General features: G+C 47.3%; 1 protein-coding gene across 1 annotated transcript; it reads left to right on the forward strand.

The window, feature by feature from the left end:
- The first annotated feature begins 815 nt into the window (after nt 1-815).
- On the forward strand, nt 816-3,634 carry LOC142657004 (Krueppel-like factor 4). The gene is made up of 3 exons (XM_075832056.1): nt 816-909; nt 1,600-2,521; nt 2,803-3,634. The coding sequence occupies exons 1-3, from the start codon at nt 850-852 to the stop codon at nt 2,976-2,978; spliced, it is 1,158 nt and encodes a 385-aa protein (XP_075688171.1). The 5' UTR covers nt 816-849; the 3' UTR covers nt 2,979-3,634.
- The last annotated feature ends 13,731 nt before the right edge of the window (nt 3,635-17,365 follow it).

Here is a 17,365-nt window from a genome sequence, read left to right on the forward strand (position 1 = left end):
CTACACACTGGACAAGAGTAGTCGTTTTTTATAGTGAATAATTGTACAGTGTGTGTGTGTGTGTGTGTGTGTGTGTATATATATATATATATATATATATATATAATGTGTGCAGGGCAATGTGTATATATAATGTGTGCAGGGTGATTATTTTTTTTTATTTTATATATTTTTTTATATATATATATATACACACATCACACTATACATAAATAACACTATAGACATTATATATACACCCATACATGCACATAGTGTGTGTGTGTGTATGTATATGTGTGCAGGGTGATGTATATAATGTGGACATGGTAATAAATGTGCAGGTTTGCGTCACTCTCGCTGTGTGAGATTGTGTAATAGTGAGAGCAGTACAGTTGCGCTTTTTTTCTTTGTAGTGATTAATATTTGTGTATGTTATAAACTGTGTATATTTAGATTTTTGTTTTATAATTGGTGCAGATACAATGTATATACGATCTGCCTGGACTACACTGTGTGTGTGTGTGTGTGTGTGTATATAATATATACGATCTGCCTGGACTATAGTGTGTGTGTGTATGTGTATAATATATATAATATCCTGCTCTGTGTACATACAATTTATCTTCCGTCGCCTTTCATTACATGTTAATTACATGTGACATGTTAACACCACGTGATGTGTCAGCCTGAGGATGGGGGCGGGGTCCACAAGTTACTTTCTGTGTACAAATAAAAGTAGCAGCCAATCAGCGGACAGTGTCTATGAATATTTATGAGGCGCCGGCTTAACAGGCGGCTGCAGCCTCGGGAGCGGATTATTAGATTGTCGGATCCTCCGGAGATCGGAGCCCGCACTGGTCCCGCAGCATGAGCGTCACCTTCTCCAGCCTCCCCCCGGCACACGACAAGCAGCTCAGCATGGTCCAGGTCAGTGTCCAAACAGGTCACAATGTATTGTATGTTACGGAGCTCAGCTGGTGCTGATACAATGTATCTGAGCTGCAGAAGGCTACAAAGTTTGTGTCCAGAATGTGTCTAGTGTGGACAACGATGTAGCAGAGGAGACAATGTATCCAGTTGTAGGAAGTTGTGTCCAGCGCTCGGGGTGGTGATACAATGTTTCGGTCTTTAATTCGTTCTAGATCCTCGTGTGTCCGCGATCCCGCTAATGTTACCAAGTTTTTAGAACTTCTAAAGGTTACAAAGTATCATCGTCATCCGAGCATGTTCCAATGTAATGTCTAGTGCGGGCACACGATGTAGCAGAGTTTATCTGATGACACGGTGTATAAGAGCTGCAGTGTATACAGGACGTGTACAGTGTCCGGATCGTCTGTAATGTTACAATGTGTCCGGAACTTGTCAAGTGTTTACAAATTCTTCGAAATTTATGGAAGCGATTTCCAGGGGATTGCGCGGATTCTTAGTACATAGGGAGCCGCTTGTCGCGCAGCAGTCGGTGTCCCGGAGGGGGAGGCTGCGATGTTTGCTCAGTGATTGTTAGAAACTTGTCGGACGGGTTCCAGTAATAATAACAATGATGTAGTGGCGCCGGGATTGCTGCTGGTCGCTGCGATTTTCAGTTGCGCTTTTGCTAACGTTGTTCTCTCCCCGCAGGAGCTCAATATGGACGATATCAGCTACACCATGATTGACACCTGTAGCATCAAAAAGGAAGACGACGACTTGGGGAAATTTGTGGACTTGGACTTTATTTTGTCGCACACAACCAATAATCCTGGTGGGGGAAGCGGAGGCCACACTTACCCCCTGCCTGAGACCCCCGAGAGCTGTAGCACCACATACGACAGTGACGGCTCGTATCCCTCTGGACACAAGTATGGGAGCCCCCAGCACAGTTATGTGGCCGAGCTGCTGACCCCTGACCTGCCCTGCATGGACCCCCCACCTGAGTACAACATGAAGCCCCACATGTCCTGCGTTAGGAAATACACGGAGCTGCGGGGCACCGGCATGGACACTCACGGGCCCCTGTCCATGGAGCAGCTCCAGCATCTTGGTCATAAGATAAAGAAGGAACGGCCGGAGCAGTCTTGTATGCTGAGCGCCCCGACTACCCCCGACTGCATGTCCGGGCCTCTGCTGGAGCACAAGAGCGGCACCATCATGCACCTGGGGGGCCCCGCATACAGGATCGGCCCAGACGGCATCCCTGAGGAGATAACTCTGAATGACTGTCACCTGCTGGGCACCGAGCTACATTTTCTACCCCAGCAATACCAGCCGTACCCCCCTGCCTTCCCGGGCCAGGCTCCCCCACAGTTCCATGGACACTTTGGGGTGTACAGGGACCCTATGAAGGTGCACCCGGCCATGCATGGTATGATGGTCACCCCACCCTCATCCCCGCTGCTGGAATACTACCCGACCATGAACCCCCCAGATGACTGCAAACCAAAGAGGGGGCGCCGCTCATGGGCCCGGAAGAGAACTGCCACCCACAACTGCGAGTATCCGGGCTGCGGCAAGACCTACACCAAGAGCTCGCACCTGAAGGCGCACATGAGGACGCACACAGGTAAGAAGCAGCGTCAATGTGTCCCATCCACCTCCAAATGTCACCTGTGCAGACCCCTATGTGTATATAGACCTCCTGGTGAACGTTGTCACCCCCTGCCTGCCCTTCAGTAATGACCTTCTGGGTAATACTTGGAGGACTCCGTTATTTCAACTGTGCCCCCATCTGTGCCATCTATTCAGTAATTACCCCCATAGATGATTCCAGTAGCGGTTGTGTGGGTGGGGGGTGTTTATGATGTATATGAGTAATTAATACCCCCTTCCTTGTTCCTTCCTCAGGTGAGAAGCCTTATCACTGCAACTGGGAAGGCTGCGGCTGGAAATTCGCCAGATCAGATGAACTTACTCGCCATTTCCGCAAACACACTGGCCACAGACCATTCCAGTGTCACCTGTGTGAGAGGGCGTTCTCCCGCTCCGACCACCTGGCCCTGCACATGAAGAGGCACATGTGAGCCCCTCACCCAGAGACTGCACACCCCATACAGCATGAGGGGCTGTATATATGTCTGTACATTGGGCTATTTAATGCGGAGCCTGCCCGGCAGGTGGCAACCAGATCTATAATAGAAATATATTATTTAAAGAGTCAGAACCCAGGGAGGACTTGACCGTTTTCTGCGTTTGTACAATATTTGTAAAAATGTCGCTTCTTGCATTTTTGTAAGGTGAATTGAAGTTTTTATTTTGGCTGATCTGAAAGTTTCAGCTACTTTTTATACTCTTGATTATACTGTAAGAGTCTAGAAAGTGTGGGGGAGGGAAGGGGCGACTCCAGAAGTGTTGGGGTTACGTTCTATTAAACTGAAGTATTCAGAAAACTCTGCTCTTAAAGTGCAATTACTGCCCGTCACCAGTTATCTGTGCTGCAGCGCCGCCTATTGGCCGCAAGTGCGCACTGCACGGAGCCTGTACATAGCATTTATTACTCATCAGCACTCTTCGGGCCCAGGTTGTTTTTTTTTTTACACTGTTCTTTTTGTACAATACTTTTAATGTTTGACGATCTCTCCTCGTTGCTTTCCCTTTAGAAGGGGGGACCAGGTACTGTCTGCACTGCCTCCTGATACCTTGTAAATAACTGTACAATAAAATCCATATTGGTCAAAGATCTCAAGACTTCAGTCATTCATTGGAAAATAAAAACGAAGGTTTGTGACAAGGAATAAATGACAATCCGATATCGGTTACACAAGGTTGTGTGTGTGTGTGTGTGTGTGTGTGTTCTATAGATAAATATTTAAAAAAAAAAAAAAAATGCCCCCCCCCCCCCCCCCCCACCTACCCCCAAGCTTCTACTGATTTAAAGTTCAGGTGCTCTTTATCCACATTTCCATACATGATGTCAGACGGCCGATTTCTGTATGACTTGTCGTTCGTGGCCGGTCTGATGTGTCTCGTGGTTTACGACCACGCTATAACGACAAATTACTGATTGATCTGTGGTCCGGTCTGGGCTTCTATTGATGGGATGCCGATCTGTCGTTTGGCAGGAACGATTTTCAAGAACTACACCCGACAACGACCGATAAATCAAACACGACAGATCAACGTCTCCGCAGATATTTGCTATAGAGTAATCAAAACTATGCGCACAGTGCGGTCAAATCGCATGTGTGGTTTTTGGGGGGGGTTTTTGGGCAAGATTTTCCAAAAATTGTGCAGTTCTGCCATAATTTGACAGCACCGACTGAATAGACCCTAACGAGCTATTTCTCAGATGTTATTATTAATATATATATATATATATAATCGTACTCCTATAGGGATAGAAGCAGCAGGTAGCGAAAAAAGGTCGTGTGCGATTTGACAGTCTTGGTGTAGCTTGAGCAGAACTTTGCTGTGTGACACTTTTTAGCTTTATGACCTCCATTTGTTGCACTTTTGACATCTACATCACGTGTTCTCATTACCTATAGAACACCATATGGATCGCACCGGGCTCCTCTATACCCGGATCTGTCTGCCCCTCAGAACATGAGATGACGGATTCCTGCAGCGCGGATTTCTCAGTCCCGGCGCATCGCTGTGATCCTTCATGTAGACTTGTAGCTTCCATGTCTGTTCTGCCGGGACAAGGCGTTTATAATCTGCGCTGGACATGGTTCTTGGGGTCTTCTCTTCTCTGTACAGATCATTCATTCTACAGTCCACGAGGGACCAGACAGTCACTAAAAATCCGCTCTAGTCACCTGGATGTGGCGGTTTCTGCAAGTTCCATTCTCTCTGACCTCCTCTTATCTGAAGTAGATGCATCAACTTCTCCTGCATGTCATGGGCGGACTTGCTATATGTGCAGCTGCACAGGGGCCCTGCATCAAGGGGGCCACTGCTAAACCAAAATAAAGTCCTAGTGCTGCCCTGTGGATCAGATGACCTGGATGGGGATAAGTGTAATCTCCTCCATGTCTCACAATTACAGCCGGATTGACACCAGTGAGGGATTTTCAGGACGGCCATGTTGAGGCGATCTGTAGCCGGCACCCCTCCGCCATCTAATTGGCAGATGGAAAATGAGGGGCCCATATTTTGCTCTTGTGCAGGGGCCCTCTGTTGTCTGTCGCTGCTGCGTGAATTTCAATATTTGTATGATGAGTTTTGAAACTTTCTAATAGACAATTGTGTAATAACCATTCCCCAGGTTTCTGCTTGCTGACAGTGAGTGGAAACATTCATTTTATTTTTTTAATACATCCAGAGGCTGAAATTCTGACCTGAGTTAATACTCCTCACAGCTGAGGGTTTGTTACATTTTGTATCCAGACCTCTGAGGTAAACACATCAGCAGCACAAATCCTTCTCCTGTCCTGATCGTTTGCTGCAATGTATCAGTGCAGGTAACCTGTATCATGTTAGATGTCACAGAGGATTGTCTAGACTGGATACAATTCTAGGAAAGCCCTCAACTTTGGGAAATATTAGGTCACAACCAGTATCCTCCGTATAAATAATTTTCCCATTCACTAACAGCCAGCAGAGATCTTGAGAATGGTGGAGAATTAAAACACACAGGCCCACATTTATCAAAAGTAGCATAATTTTTGCCAATTTCAAAGTAAAAGCTCGACGACTACAGTATATTGACGGATGTTGCGATAAATTTATGACTGTGTTCCCTAAATCTGACATCGCTCCATTGACTTTCACACGGGTAAAATGACGCCACATTTTTATGTGTGGAGTAGAGATGGGATTTTGGGTCAAATTAACGAATCGTGTCAGACAGTCATGAATTAGATTAAATGCGCCAAATTTATCACCGTGGCTCATGCTGCGGATAAGGCCTTATTCACACGAACGTGTTATAAGTCTGCGCGTCGCACGGACCTATGTTAGTGAATGGGGCCGTTCAGAATGTCAGTGAATTTCACGCAGCATATGTGCGCTGCGTAAAACTCATGACATGTCCTATATTTGCCTGTGTTTCTCGCAGCACGCACCCATTGAAGTCAATGGCACACGGAAGCACTTGCGGGTGATTCGCGCTACAGTAGTAAAATAAATGAATGAAAACAGAAAAGCATCACATGTTTGTAAACATAAAACCAGAGTGTCATAATGATGCCGACTGCGTGAAAATCACAGCCACGTACCATATACTGATGCCACACGGACCTTTTGCGCGCGCAAAACTGACACGTCCGTGTGAATAAGACCTAAATGGGACGCACCTTTAGATCGTTCTGGCTGCCTTTATACCACATCTTGGTTGGCTTATTCTAGGTCGCTATTTTTGAGCCAAAATTTTGTCGCTTCTTAAGCTGCGCCCCTTGTCGCGCTAGTGGCAAACATTTTCATTAATAAATTTATCCAAAATAATTTTCGCCAAAAAGAAGGTGCAACTTAGGCCAGAGTTGGCGCAACACAAATAGTAAATCTGCCCCATTGTTTCTCCTTTGTGACTTCTCCAGAAAGCTGCATTTCATGAAGGTGTCTAAATCCCGGCCGCCCGAGCGGTGACCCACGCCGCCCACTTTTCCAAACCTACGAGCTTCGTGCAAATGGCTCTAAATTCTGGTGAAAAAAGTAAATAAATCACACAGGAGATCAGACAAATAAAATGGCGCAAATACAAGAATAAATGTGAGTCAAAGTCGATCAGAAACTGCAGAAATGTTCATTATTCATTGATCGTCCTCGGCTGCATTAATACGAGTTATTTACTAACGAGCGTGTCCTATTAGGGTATGTTCACACGGCCTATTTACGGACGTAAATCGGGCGTTTTTGCCCCGAATTACGTCTGAAAATAGCGCCTCAATAGCGCTGACAAACATCTGCCCATTGAAAGCAATGGGCAGACGTTTGTCTGTTCACACGAGGCGTATATTTACGCGCCGCTGTCAAATGACGGCGCGTAAATAGACGCCCGCGTAGAAGAAGTGACCTGTCACTTCTTCGGGCGTAATTGGAGCCGCTATTCATTGACTCCAATGAATAGCAGCGCTAATTACGGCCGTAATTGACGCGGCGTTCAAGCGCCTGCACATGCCGGTACGGCTGAATTTACGGGGATGTTTTCAGCCTGAAACATCCCCGTAATTTCAGCCGTTACGGACCCCCGCCGTGTGAACATACCCTTATGTTTAATTACAAATACCAGCTCAGTTCTGTCAGTAAATAAATGTAAAATCTCAGAAATATCAAACATTTAGGCCTTATTTACATGCGCGTATTTCACGTCAGTGATACGCGTGTGAAAATCACATACGTTGCACGGACCTATGCAAGTGAATGGGGCCATTCAGACATTCCGTGGTTTTCACGCAGCGTGTCCGTGTGTCCGTGTGTCCGCTGCGTGAAACTCGCTGCATGGCTTATACTTGAGCGATTTTGCGCATCACGCACCCATTGAAGTCAATGGGTACGTGAAAATCGCGGACAGCACAAGGACGCACTTCCGTGTGCTGTGCATGATTCGCGCAACAGTTGCTCAAGCAATGAGGGGAAAATAAAAGCACCTCCTTTATTTAATTTTGTAAACGTCAAAACTGCGTGACATAAGGATGCGATACGCGTGAAAATAACGCAGACACGCACCAAACACTGATGACACGCGGAACGGCAACGCACGCAAAACGCTACAGTTTTAACGCGTGCAACACGCACACGTTCGTGTAAATAAGGCCTAAGGCATTAGTCACACAAACTTATTTCTCATTTTAACAATAGACCGCACGCCGTCCCATACAAGTCAAAAAGGATATTCACGCATGCGTTTTTGTCTTTTTCACGGAGCGTGTGTCCGTTGCGAGAAACTTACAGCGTGTCCTATTCTGGTCCGTTTTTCACTGATCAGCTGCTTAGAAATGCAGGAAAAAAAACAAAAACGTTCTTGACAAGGAGGAAAAACTGATGACGCACGGATGCAGCACAGACTCTCATATGCATGAAAAAACGGTCAGATTTTTGCTGACATAAATCGGCCACGCACATGTGAATAAGGCCTAGACGAGGCAACTAGTTTAGATAATGATGTTACTGGCCAACGTTTATTACGCAATTTGTCAGGTTTTGGCGTAAAACTGCACAGCTAAAATGTCGCATGTAATGATTGTGCGACATTTTAGTGATAAAATGTGTGACTTTCCTTGTCGCTCACCAAATTTAGCAAGTGACTGAAAAAAGTGTGCGGTCTCCAAAGAAGATGAAATTTACGAGTGATTTATCATTTAGAATAAGAGGTGATGGTGACAATTTTAGTGAAAAATCCATTATAAATAAGGTTCCCATAGAGCTGTATGAACCGGGGCCCCGTTACTCTGCAACACTTCCTGTCATACGGCATTATGTATCTTTTGTTATTTATTGTTTGTTTGTTTATTATTGTTTGTTGTTATTTATTGTTTATTATTATTGTTTCTTTATAATCATCTCCTTGTTGCTTTTCTTGGAGCGTCCTGCTTTAGCGCCATTGCGTTCCCCTCAGTCTTGCAGCCGTCGCTGGAGGAGGAGAGAGTTGCTTGTCTATTTCGGTCTTGTACTCCTTGCTGGTTTGGCAGGACTGGCGGCTTTTCTTGCTCTCAGGGCAGGGAGGGGAACGCACAAGTAAAAAAAAAAAAAAAAAAAAAGCACCAACAAACAAGCATAAAACAAACTAATCCCATGAGTCAGATCATTAATCCGCTGAGGAGGCCGCACATTTACCTGTACATTTATGGACATCCGGATCCTGAGTCAGGATTGGCTGATAATCCCCCCCAACACCTGGAGCTGTCAATCAAAGCATCTCTCCCCAGACATCTCTGTGATTGACAGCTCGCTCGTTACAATATATCCATGATTCAGCTTCATTGTATCACTTCTATTTCTCCTTTCATTTCTATAGAGTATAACTCCCAACATTTGTCATGGTCACGTAAAGGGGTTACACTCTTGGAATGCAGCTGATCACAGGGGTAACGACTTCTGGGGCCCCCGAGTGATCGACTTATCACCTCAGGAAATAAACATTTTCCCTGCAGCGTGAGATGAATAAACCGTCTGTCGGGGGCATGGATGCGTCCTCTGCTTATTCCGACTCTCATCAACAGCTGATAAGGGCAGGGGGGGTAACTATAGGGGGTGCAGAGGTAGCAAACGCATCCGGGCCCTGGTGCCTGAAGGAGCCCAAAGACCCCTCTGCCGCAAAAAAGATGCCGGTCTTATAAATGGCACACAGTAGATGGATGGGGGCCGTTACTAATTTTGCATTGGGGGCCAGAGTCTTTGAGTTACGCTTCTGAATTAAGGTGCCCCCCCCCCCCCCCATTTTCTCTATGGAAAGGGGTCGGCCAAAGAGTGTAGCTTTTAAGGGTGCCCTCCCACGTGGCGTACTTGCATTTTATCTCCGCAGTGTAAAAATACGCTGCAGAAAACGACAACCTTATTTCTATAGGAAAACGATTCTACACAATGCAGACAGATTTTTCTGGTTCTTACTTTCAGAATAATTTTTCCCATAGACATATGTTGTATTTTTTTGTATGTTGTATTTTTTTGTATGTTGTATTTTTTTGTATGTTGTATTTTTTGGTATGTTGTATTTTTTTGTATGTTGTATTTTTTTGTATGTTGTATTTGTTGTATGTTGTATTTTTTGTATGTTGTATTTTTTTGTATGTTGTATTTTTTTGTATGTTGTATTTGTTGTATGTTGTATTTTTTGTATGTTGTATTTTTTGTATGTTGTATTTGTTGTATTTTTTTGTATGTTGTATTTTTTTGTATGTTGTATTTGTTGTATTTTTTGTATGTTGTATTTTTTGTATGTTGTATTTGTTGTATTTTTTTGTATGTTGTATTTGTTGTATGTTGTATTTTTTTGTATGTTGTATTTGTTGTATGTTGTATTTTTACACTGCGGGAAAACAATGCATGTAAGTACTTCATGTGTGAGCGCAAACCTACGGGTCATTCATCCACTTTCCATCCAGCTCTGTGACCTTCAAGAGTTCTGTATGTGAATGTAAAAATGTAGAAGCAATAAATAATGTGATCATATACAGGGTGGGGGAGGGAGCTGATATACAACGACTGACACTTCCATGAAAATCTTTTGATCCTTTACACAATTGGGATGTTCCAGCAGAAAAAGGTGCTGACCTTCCAAAAGAGCCTATATGTAAAGTACCTTATACAAAGTGTCCTATAGAATAGCGCCTCCTGCTGGTGGAACTAACAAACTATTACCATAGTAGCCCTGATATTCTCATGTAGATCCACCTGGGTCAAGGTGGAGACTCATGAGGATCCTGTGGATCTTTTACCAAATGAAGACGAATCTTCTCCTGGAGACACAAAAGGCCGCACAGAAGCTTCATCTCATAAAACAGGACATAATAATACAGTACAATTCCTTTAATCTAGAAACATTGAGAGTCTCTAGGTGCCGGATTATCAGATGTACGGACTATCGGACATTCATAGAAAAGTCTCATAAGGAGCCCGGGATACAACGTTACCCCAGACTCTGCCGCCATCACTTATTCTCCTCTTTGCTCCTCCTTTGGTGAAATTCCACATTATATGACAGTTGTAGCGGAAACACGTAGCAGATTATCAGATGCCGGATTAAAGAAATGTTACTGGAATGCTCCTGATTATAATTCTGTAGATCTCACATTACGCAGCTCCGACTACTGGGACCAGATTGACCTTCATCATCTTTAATATTTAAGTAGATAAACTACACGGCGGCCCCAACCCTGGAGATCCCACTGGCGAGCAGGGACAATAGATAAGACAAACTTTATATTAAAGAAGTTGCAGGAGGGGCACCCAAGTCGCCTGAAGGTGGACCCCGACCTGTGCACCAGGAGACCACACATCGCACCCATCTCTACAAGTCTTTATAATAAGTCATGATGGTGACTGATCTGCAGGGATCATCGCTGTGAATGGTCAGGGAGGGGCCCCCGGGAACCTGCTCCACCTAAGACCAATGCAACAAATAAAAGGCCCAATAAACACATTGCAGGTCTCGAATACGAGTGTCAGGGCCTTAAATCACAGCGGCCTCATAAAGCGCAGTCATTATGTGTAATAATCACCTATAGCTCTGGTCTATAATACCCCAGGTCACCGCTGCAGAGTAGTGTCCCTCGTATTTCATCAATTGTGATTAACCCCATCTCCTACCCCTGTAGGGGGCGCATTCTCCTCCCTGCACACCCTATAATGGAAGTTGTACTGTGTGCTCAGTGGAGACATGGTCAGTAGTTGTACTGTGCGCTCAGTGGAGCCATGGTCAGTAGTTGTACTGTGCTCTCAGTGGAGCCATGGTCAGTAGTTGTACTGTGCGCTCAGTGGAGCCATGGTCAGTAGTTGTACTGTGCACTCAGTGGAGCCATGGTCAGTAGTTGTACTGTGTGCTCAGTGGAGACATGGTCAGTAGTTGTACTGTGCGCTCAGTGGAGCCATGGTCAGTAGTTGTACTGTGCACTCAGTGGAGACATGGTCAGTAGTTGTACTGTGCGCTCAGTGGAGCCGTGGTCAGTAGTTGTACTGTGCGCGCAGTGGAGCCGTGGTCAGTAGTTGTACTGTGCACTCAGCGGAGCCGTGGTCAGTAGTTGTACTGTGCGCTCAGTGGAGACATGGTCAGTAGTTGTACTGTGCGCTCAGTGGAGCCGTGGTCAGTAGTTGTACTGTGCGCTCAGTGGAGACATGGTCAGTAGTTGTACTGTGCACTCAGTGGAGCCGTGGTCAGTAGTTGTACTGTGCGCTCAGTGGAGCCGTGGTCAGTAGTTGTACTGTGCGCTCAGTGGAGTCATGGTCAGTAGTTGTACTGTGCGGTCAGTGGTGCCGTGGTCAGTAGTTGTACTGTGCACTCAGTGGAGCCGTGGTCAGTAGTTGTACTGTGCACTCAGTGGAGCCGTGGTCAGTAGTTGTACTGTGCGCTCAGTGGAGCCGTGGTAAGTAGTTGTACTGTGCGCTCAGTGGAGCCGTGGTCAGTAGTTGTACTGTGCGCTCAGTGGAGACATGGTCAGTAGTTGTACTGTGCGCTCAGTGGAGCCGTGGTCAGTAGTTGTACTGTGCGCGCAGTGGAGCCGTGGTCAGTAGTTGTACTGTGCGCTCAGTGGAGCCGTGGTCAGTAGTTGTACTGTGCGCGCAGTGGAGCCGTGGTCAGTAGTTGTACTGTGCGCTCAGCGGAGCCGTGATCAGTAGTTGTACTGTGCGCTCAGTGGAGACATGGTCAGTAGTTGTACTGTGCGCTCAGTGGAGACATGGTCAGTAGTTGTACTTTGCGCTCAGTGGAGCCATGGTCAGTAGTTGTACTGTGCTCTCAGTGGAGCCGTGGTCAGTAGTTGTACTGTGCGCTCAGTGGAGCCGTGGTCAGTAGTTGTACTGTGCGCTCAGTGGAGACATGGTCAGTAGTTGTACTGTGCGCTCAGTGGAGACATGGTCAGTAGTTGTACTGTGCGCTCAGTGGAGCCGTGGTCAGTAGTTGTACTGTGCGCTCAGTGGAGCCGTGGTCAGTAGTTGTACTGTGCGCTCAGTGGAGCCGTGGTCAGTAGTTGTACTGTGCGCTCAGTGGAGACGTGGTCAGTAGTTGTACTGTGCGCTCAGTGGAGCCGTGGTCAGTAGTTGTACTGTCCACTCAGTGGAGCCGTGGTCAGTAGTTGTACTGTGCGCTCAGTGGAGCCGTGGTCAGTAGTTGTACTGTGCGCTCAGTGGAGCCGTGGTCAGTAGTTGTACTGTGCGCTCAGTGGAGTCGTGGTCAGTAGTTGTACTGTGCGCTCAGTGGAGTCGTGGTCAGTAGTTGTACTGTGCGCTCAGTGGAGACATGGTCAGTAGTCGTACTGTGCACTCAGTGGAGCCATGGTCAGTAGTTGTACTGTGCGCTCAGTGGAGCCGTGGTCAGTAGTTGTACTGTGCGCTCAGTGGAGACGTGGTCAGTAGTTGTACTGTGCGCTCAGTGGAGACGTGGTCAGAAGTTGTACTGTGCGCTCAGTGGAGACATGGTCAGTAGTTGTACTGTGCGCTCAGTTGAGACGTGGTCAGTAGTCGTACTGTGCGCTCAGTGGAGCCATGGTCAGTAGTCGTACTGTGCGCTCAGTGGAGACATGGTCAGTAGTCGTACTGTGCGCTCAGTGGAGCCGTGGTCAGTAGTTGTACTGTGCTCTCAATGGAGCCGTGGTCAGTAGTTGTACTGTGTGCTCAGTGGAGCCGTGGTCAGTAGTTGTACTGTGCACTCAGTGGAGCCGTGGTCAGTAGTTGTACTGTGCGCTCAGTGGAGCCGTGGTCAGTAGTTGTACTGTGCGCACAGTGGAGCCGTGGTCAGTAGTTGTACTGTGCGCTCAGTGGAGCCGTGGTCAGTAGTTGTACTGTGCGCGCAGTGGAGCCGTGGTCAGTAGTTGTACTGTGCGCTCAGTGGAGCTGTGGTCAGAAGTTGTACTGTGCGCTCAGTGGAGCCGTGGTCAGTAGTTGTACTGTGCGCTCAGTGGAGCCGTGGTCAGTAGTTGTACTGTGCGCTCAGTGGAGACGTGGTCAGTAGTTGTACTGTGCGCTCAGTGGAGCCGTGGTCAGTAGTTGTACTGTGCGCTCAGTGGAGCCGTGGTCAGAAGTTGTACTGTGCGCTCAGTGGAGCCGTGGTCAGTAGTCGTACTGTGCACTCAGTGGAGACATGGTCAGTAGTTGTACTGTGCGCTCAGTGGAGCCATGGTCAGTAGTCGTACTGTGCGCTCAGTGGAGCCGTGGTCAGAAGTTGTACTGTGCGCTCAGTGGAGCCGTGGTCAGTAGTCGTACTGTGCGCTCAGTGGAGCCATGGTCAGAAGTTGTACTGTGCGCTCAGTGGAGCCGTGGTCAGTAGTCGTACTGTGCGCTCAGTGGAGCCGTGGTCAGAAGTTGTACTGTGCGCTCAGTGGAGCCGTGGTCAGTAGTCGTACTGTGCGCTCAGTGGAGCCATGGTCAGAAGTTGTACTGTGCGCTCAGTGGAGCCGTGGTCAGTAGTTGTACTGTGCGCTCAGTGGAGCCGTGGTCAATAGTTGTACTGTGCGCTCAGTGGAGCCGTGGTCAGTAGTTGTACTGTGCGCTCAGTGGAGACATGGTCAGTAGTTGTACTGTGCTCTCAGTGGAGCCGTGGTCAGTAGTTGTACTGTGCGCTCAGTGGAGCCGTGGTCAGTAGTTGTACTGTGCGCTCAGTGGAGCCGTGGTCAGTAGTTGTACTGTGCGCTCAGTGGAGCCGTGGTCAGTAGTTGTACTGTGCGCTCAGTGGAGACATGGTCAGTAGTCGTACTGTGCGCTCAGTGGAGCCGTGGTCAGTAGTTGTACTGTGCGCTCAGTGGAGCCGTGGTCAGTAGTTGTACTGTGCGCTCAGTGGAGCCGTGGTCAGTAGTTGTACTGTGCGCTCAGTGGAGCCGTGGTCAGAAGTTGTACTGTGCGCTCAGTGGAGACATGGTCAGAAGTTGTACTGTGCGCTCAGTGGAGCCGTGGTCAGTAGTTGTACTGTGCTCTCAGTGGAGACGTGGTCAGTAGTTGTACTGTGCTCTCAGTGGAGCCGTGGTCAGAAGTTGTACTGTGCGCTCAGTGGAGCCGTGGTCAGTAGTTGTACTGTGCTCTCAGTGGAGCCGTGGTCAGTAGTTGTACTGTGCGCTCAGTGGAGACATGGTCAGAAGTTGTACTGTGCGCTCAGTGGAGACATGGTCAGAAGTTGTACTGTGCGCTCAGTGGTGCCGTGGTCAGAAGTTGTACTGTGCACCGGTATCTGGGACGTCTCGTGAGTCACCTGCAGCGTTGCACAATATCGTTATATACAGATTTCTCAGGTGATAATTCCCAGTAAAGCCAGAACTGATTGTATAATGAAGGAATCCATGAATAAGACTTTTATATTATATAAAGTATTAGGGATTCGGGTGGTGACCCCAGAAACAGCTCTGTCTATAAGATGAGAGGATTACATAAGGAACAGTCACCTGATATATAGTCGTGATCTATCCATGGGGACAGTGATCCCATAATAACCGCAGGACTGTGGGGACATCACATTCACCGTCATCACTGTACAGGGGCCCTTCACATTCCCAATTGTGGCTCTAAATTATAGGTTCATTCATGAAAGACCTTCCTCAATCCTTTCAAAAGTGGACCTCGTGCTTACACATAGAAAACAGTATGAACAAGCAGAGCTGCAGTGTAAAGTATGTGGGGACAGCGCAGGGGGCGGAGCCTTTGATAAGACAGGAGGTGAATCTTTGATACCTCGGACTCCACATACAATGCAGCGGAGCCGGAGTCTTTCATTTCTAGTCTCATGATTGGTTCTCCCTGAGTTTCAGGGTTCTCGGTCATCATATTATATGAATGTTTCTGTACGATGCGGCGACTGTATGAACGGTAACCAATCGACGGTTCTTACGCGCTGCCCCGTCACTTCATCTGCTGATTTATCAAAGAAAGTTTAATTCTTTGAACTGCACAGAAATTCCTGTAATTGGCGATAATCTTGGCTTTGATGTGAGAAGAGAAGGTTGTAAGACCCAGAGCAGAGCGGCAGGAGAGCGGATGATGAGGGGAGTGATCCAAACCACGGGAATCTGAAACAAAATCCTCAGATGAGACGTGCCCTGAAAATCTCAGCCCCCAAATAGTCTATAAAATGTCCCAGACGCTGCAGTATACGGCACATGGGCGCTGCCACCCAGCTTTCTGCATGCCCTGAAAGGCAGAGAGTTACATCCCACCCGCTGTTTCTCCTCCTCTTCTACCCATGATATTCATGAACCAGGAGGCTCTGGATGAGCAGGCGTCTCACAGACAGACCAATGCTGCAATACAAACAGAGCCCAATTTATACCACATTCTGCGCTATTTCGGAAACTCGGGCGTCGATATCCTGCGACATTTTCCCGGGCACTGCGGGCGGGTATATTTACGCCGGTGCCGGTTTAGTAACGGTCTTACATCTTGATCTCAGCCGTTGATTAGACTCTGACTCTCTGATCTGCGGTTGTCGTGTTTTTCACGTGCCGGTCGTGGCGCGGTTTGTCTTCCTCCATGTTGGGTGTCCGCAGATTCTGATTAGATGGGGCGGTCCCTGCGATACATCCGGTGCCACTAGAAATTCTGGATCTGTGTGGGAAGAGGTGACGCAACTTCAATCCGGCCGGCTAATTACTGAGGAGCTGAAGACGATTAACGAGCTGAGGGACCTGCTGCAGCCTGCCCGCCACTCGTCTCGCAATATTTATCCAGAGGGAGGAGACGGAATCCGAGGCCGGGGGGGGGGACAAAACCAGGACCATACGGGACCGCGGCGCTGCTGCTGCGCGACAGTCAAAACAATTTTTTCTGGAAAATTTATCCAAAAATCACAGACGGCACAAAATGTTTCCTGACAAATTGGAAAACTATAACGAAGCGAAGAAATTCTAAGCAGTAACTGACCAAAGTCTAGGCCTCATGCACACGGACGCGCTTCTGCGGGCGCAATTCCCCCGAAAATCCACGAGAGAATTGCGGCCCCATTCATTCCTATGTGGCCATGCACGAGATCGTGGTTTCCAAGGTCCGGGCATGGCCCCGGAGCCCGCACCGCAGAAAGAACGGACATGTCTGATTACGGCCGTCTTCGGGCTCATAGCAAATAATGGACGTGGCCATGTGCACGGCCCAGGATTTGCGGGCGTCTCGCGGCTGTCACCCCGTGGCCAACCGACCCGAAAATCACGACCGTGCACATGGCGACACTCGTGTGCATGAGGCCTAAGGCCGGGTTCACACAGAGTTTTTTGCAGGAGGAAAATCTGCCTCAAAATTCAGTTTGGAATAAAACGCCACGAAATACGCGTTCTCCGCCTCCCATTGATGTTAATGGGAGGTCAGAGGCGTAAACACCCGAAGTTAGGGCATGTCCCTTCTTTTTTCCGCGAGCCCGTTTTTCCGCTCGCGGGAAAAAAAAATGCCTCCGCCTCCCATTGAAATCAATGGACGCCATTTTCAGCCGTTTTTTGGCGCGTTTTGTCAAAAATCTCTGTGTGAACTCCCACTTAAAACACAAAGATGAACACAGAAGCGCCTACTCCGACCTGCACAACAATAATAATCTGCGCAATGATAATAATCTGCACAAAGATAATAATCTGCACAAAGATAATAATCTGCACAAAGATAATAATCTGCACAAAGATAATAATCTGCACAACAATAATAATCTGCACAACGATAATAATCTGCACAACGATAATAATCTGCACAACGATAATAATCTGCACAATGATAATAATCTGCACAACGATAATAATCTGCACAATGATAATAATCTGCGCAATGATAATAATCTGCACAACAATAATAATCTGCACAACGATAATAATCTGCACAACGATAATAATCTGCACAACGATAATAATCTGCACAATGA

Source organism: Rhinoderma darwinii, chromosome 7 (assembly GCF_050947455.1).
Source record: "Rhinoderma darwinii isolate aRhiDar2 chromosome 7, aRhiDar2.hap1, whole genome shotgun sequence".
Classification (NCBI taxonomy): domain Eukaryota; kingdom Metazoa; phylum Chordata; class Amphibia; order Anura; family Rhinodermatidae; genus Rhinoderma; species Rhinoderma darwinii.

Coding starts and splice junctions, on each gene's coding strand:
- LOC142657004 (XM_075832056.1), top strand. CDS start 850: ATGAGCGTCACCTTCTCCAGCCTCCCCCCGGCACACGACAAGCAGCTC. Junction 910..1,599: donor AGCAGCTCAGCATGGTCCAG/GTCAGTGTCCAA, acceptor CTCTCCCCGCAG/GAGCTCAATATGGACGATAT. Junction 2,522..2,802: donor GCACATGAGGACGCACACAG/GTAAGAAGCAGC, acceptor TTCCTTCCTCAG/GTGAGAAGCCTTATCACTGC.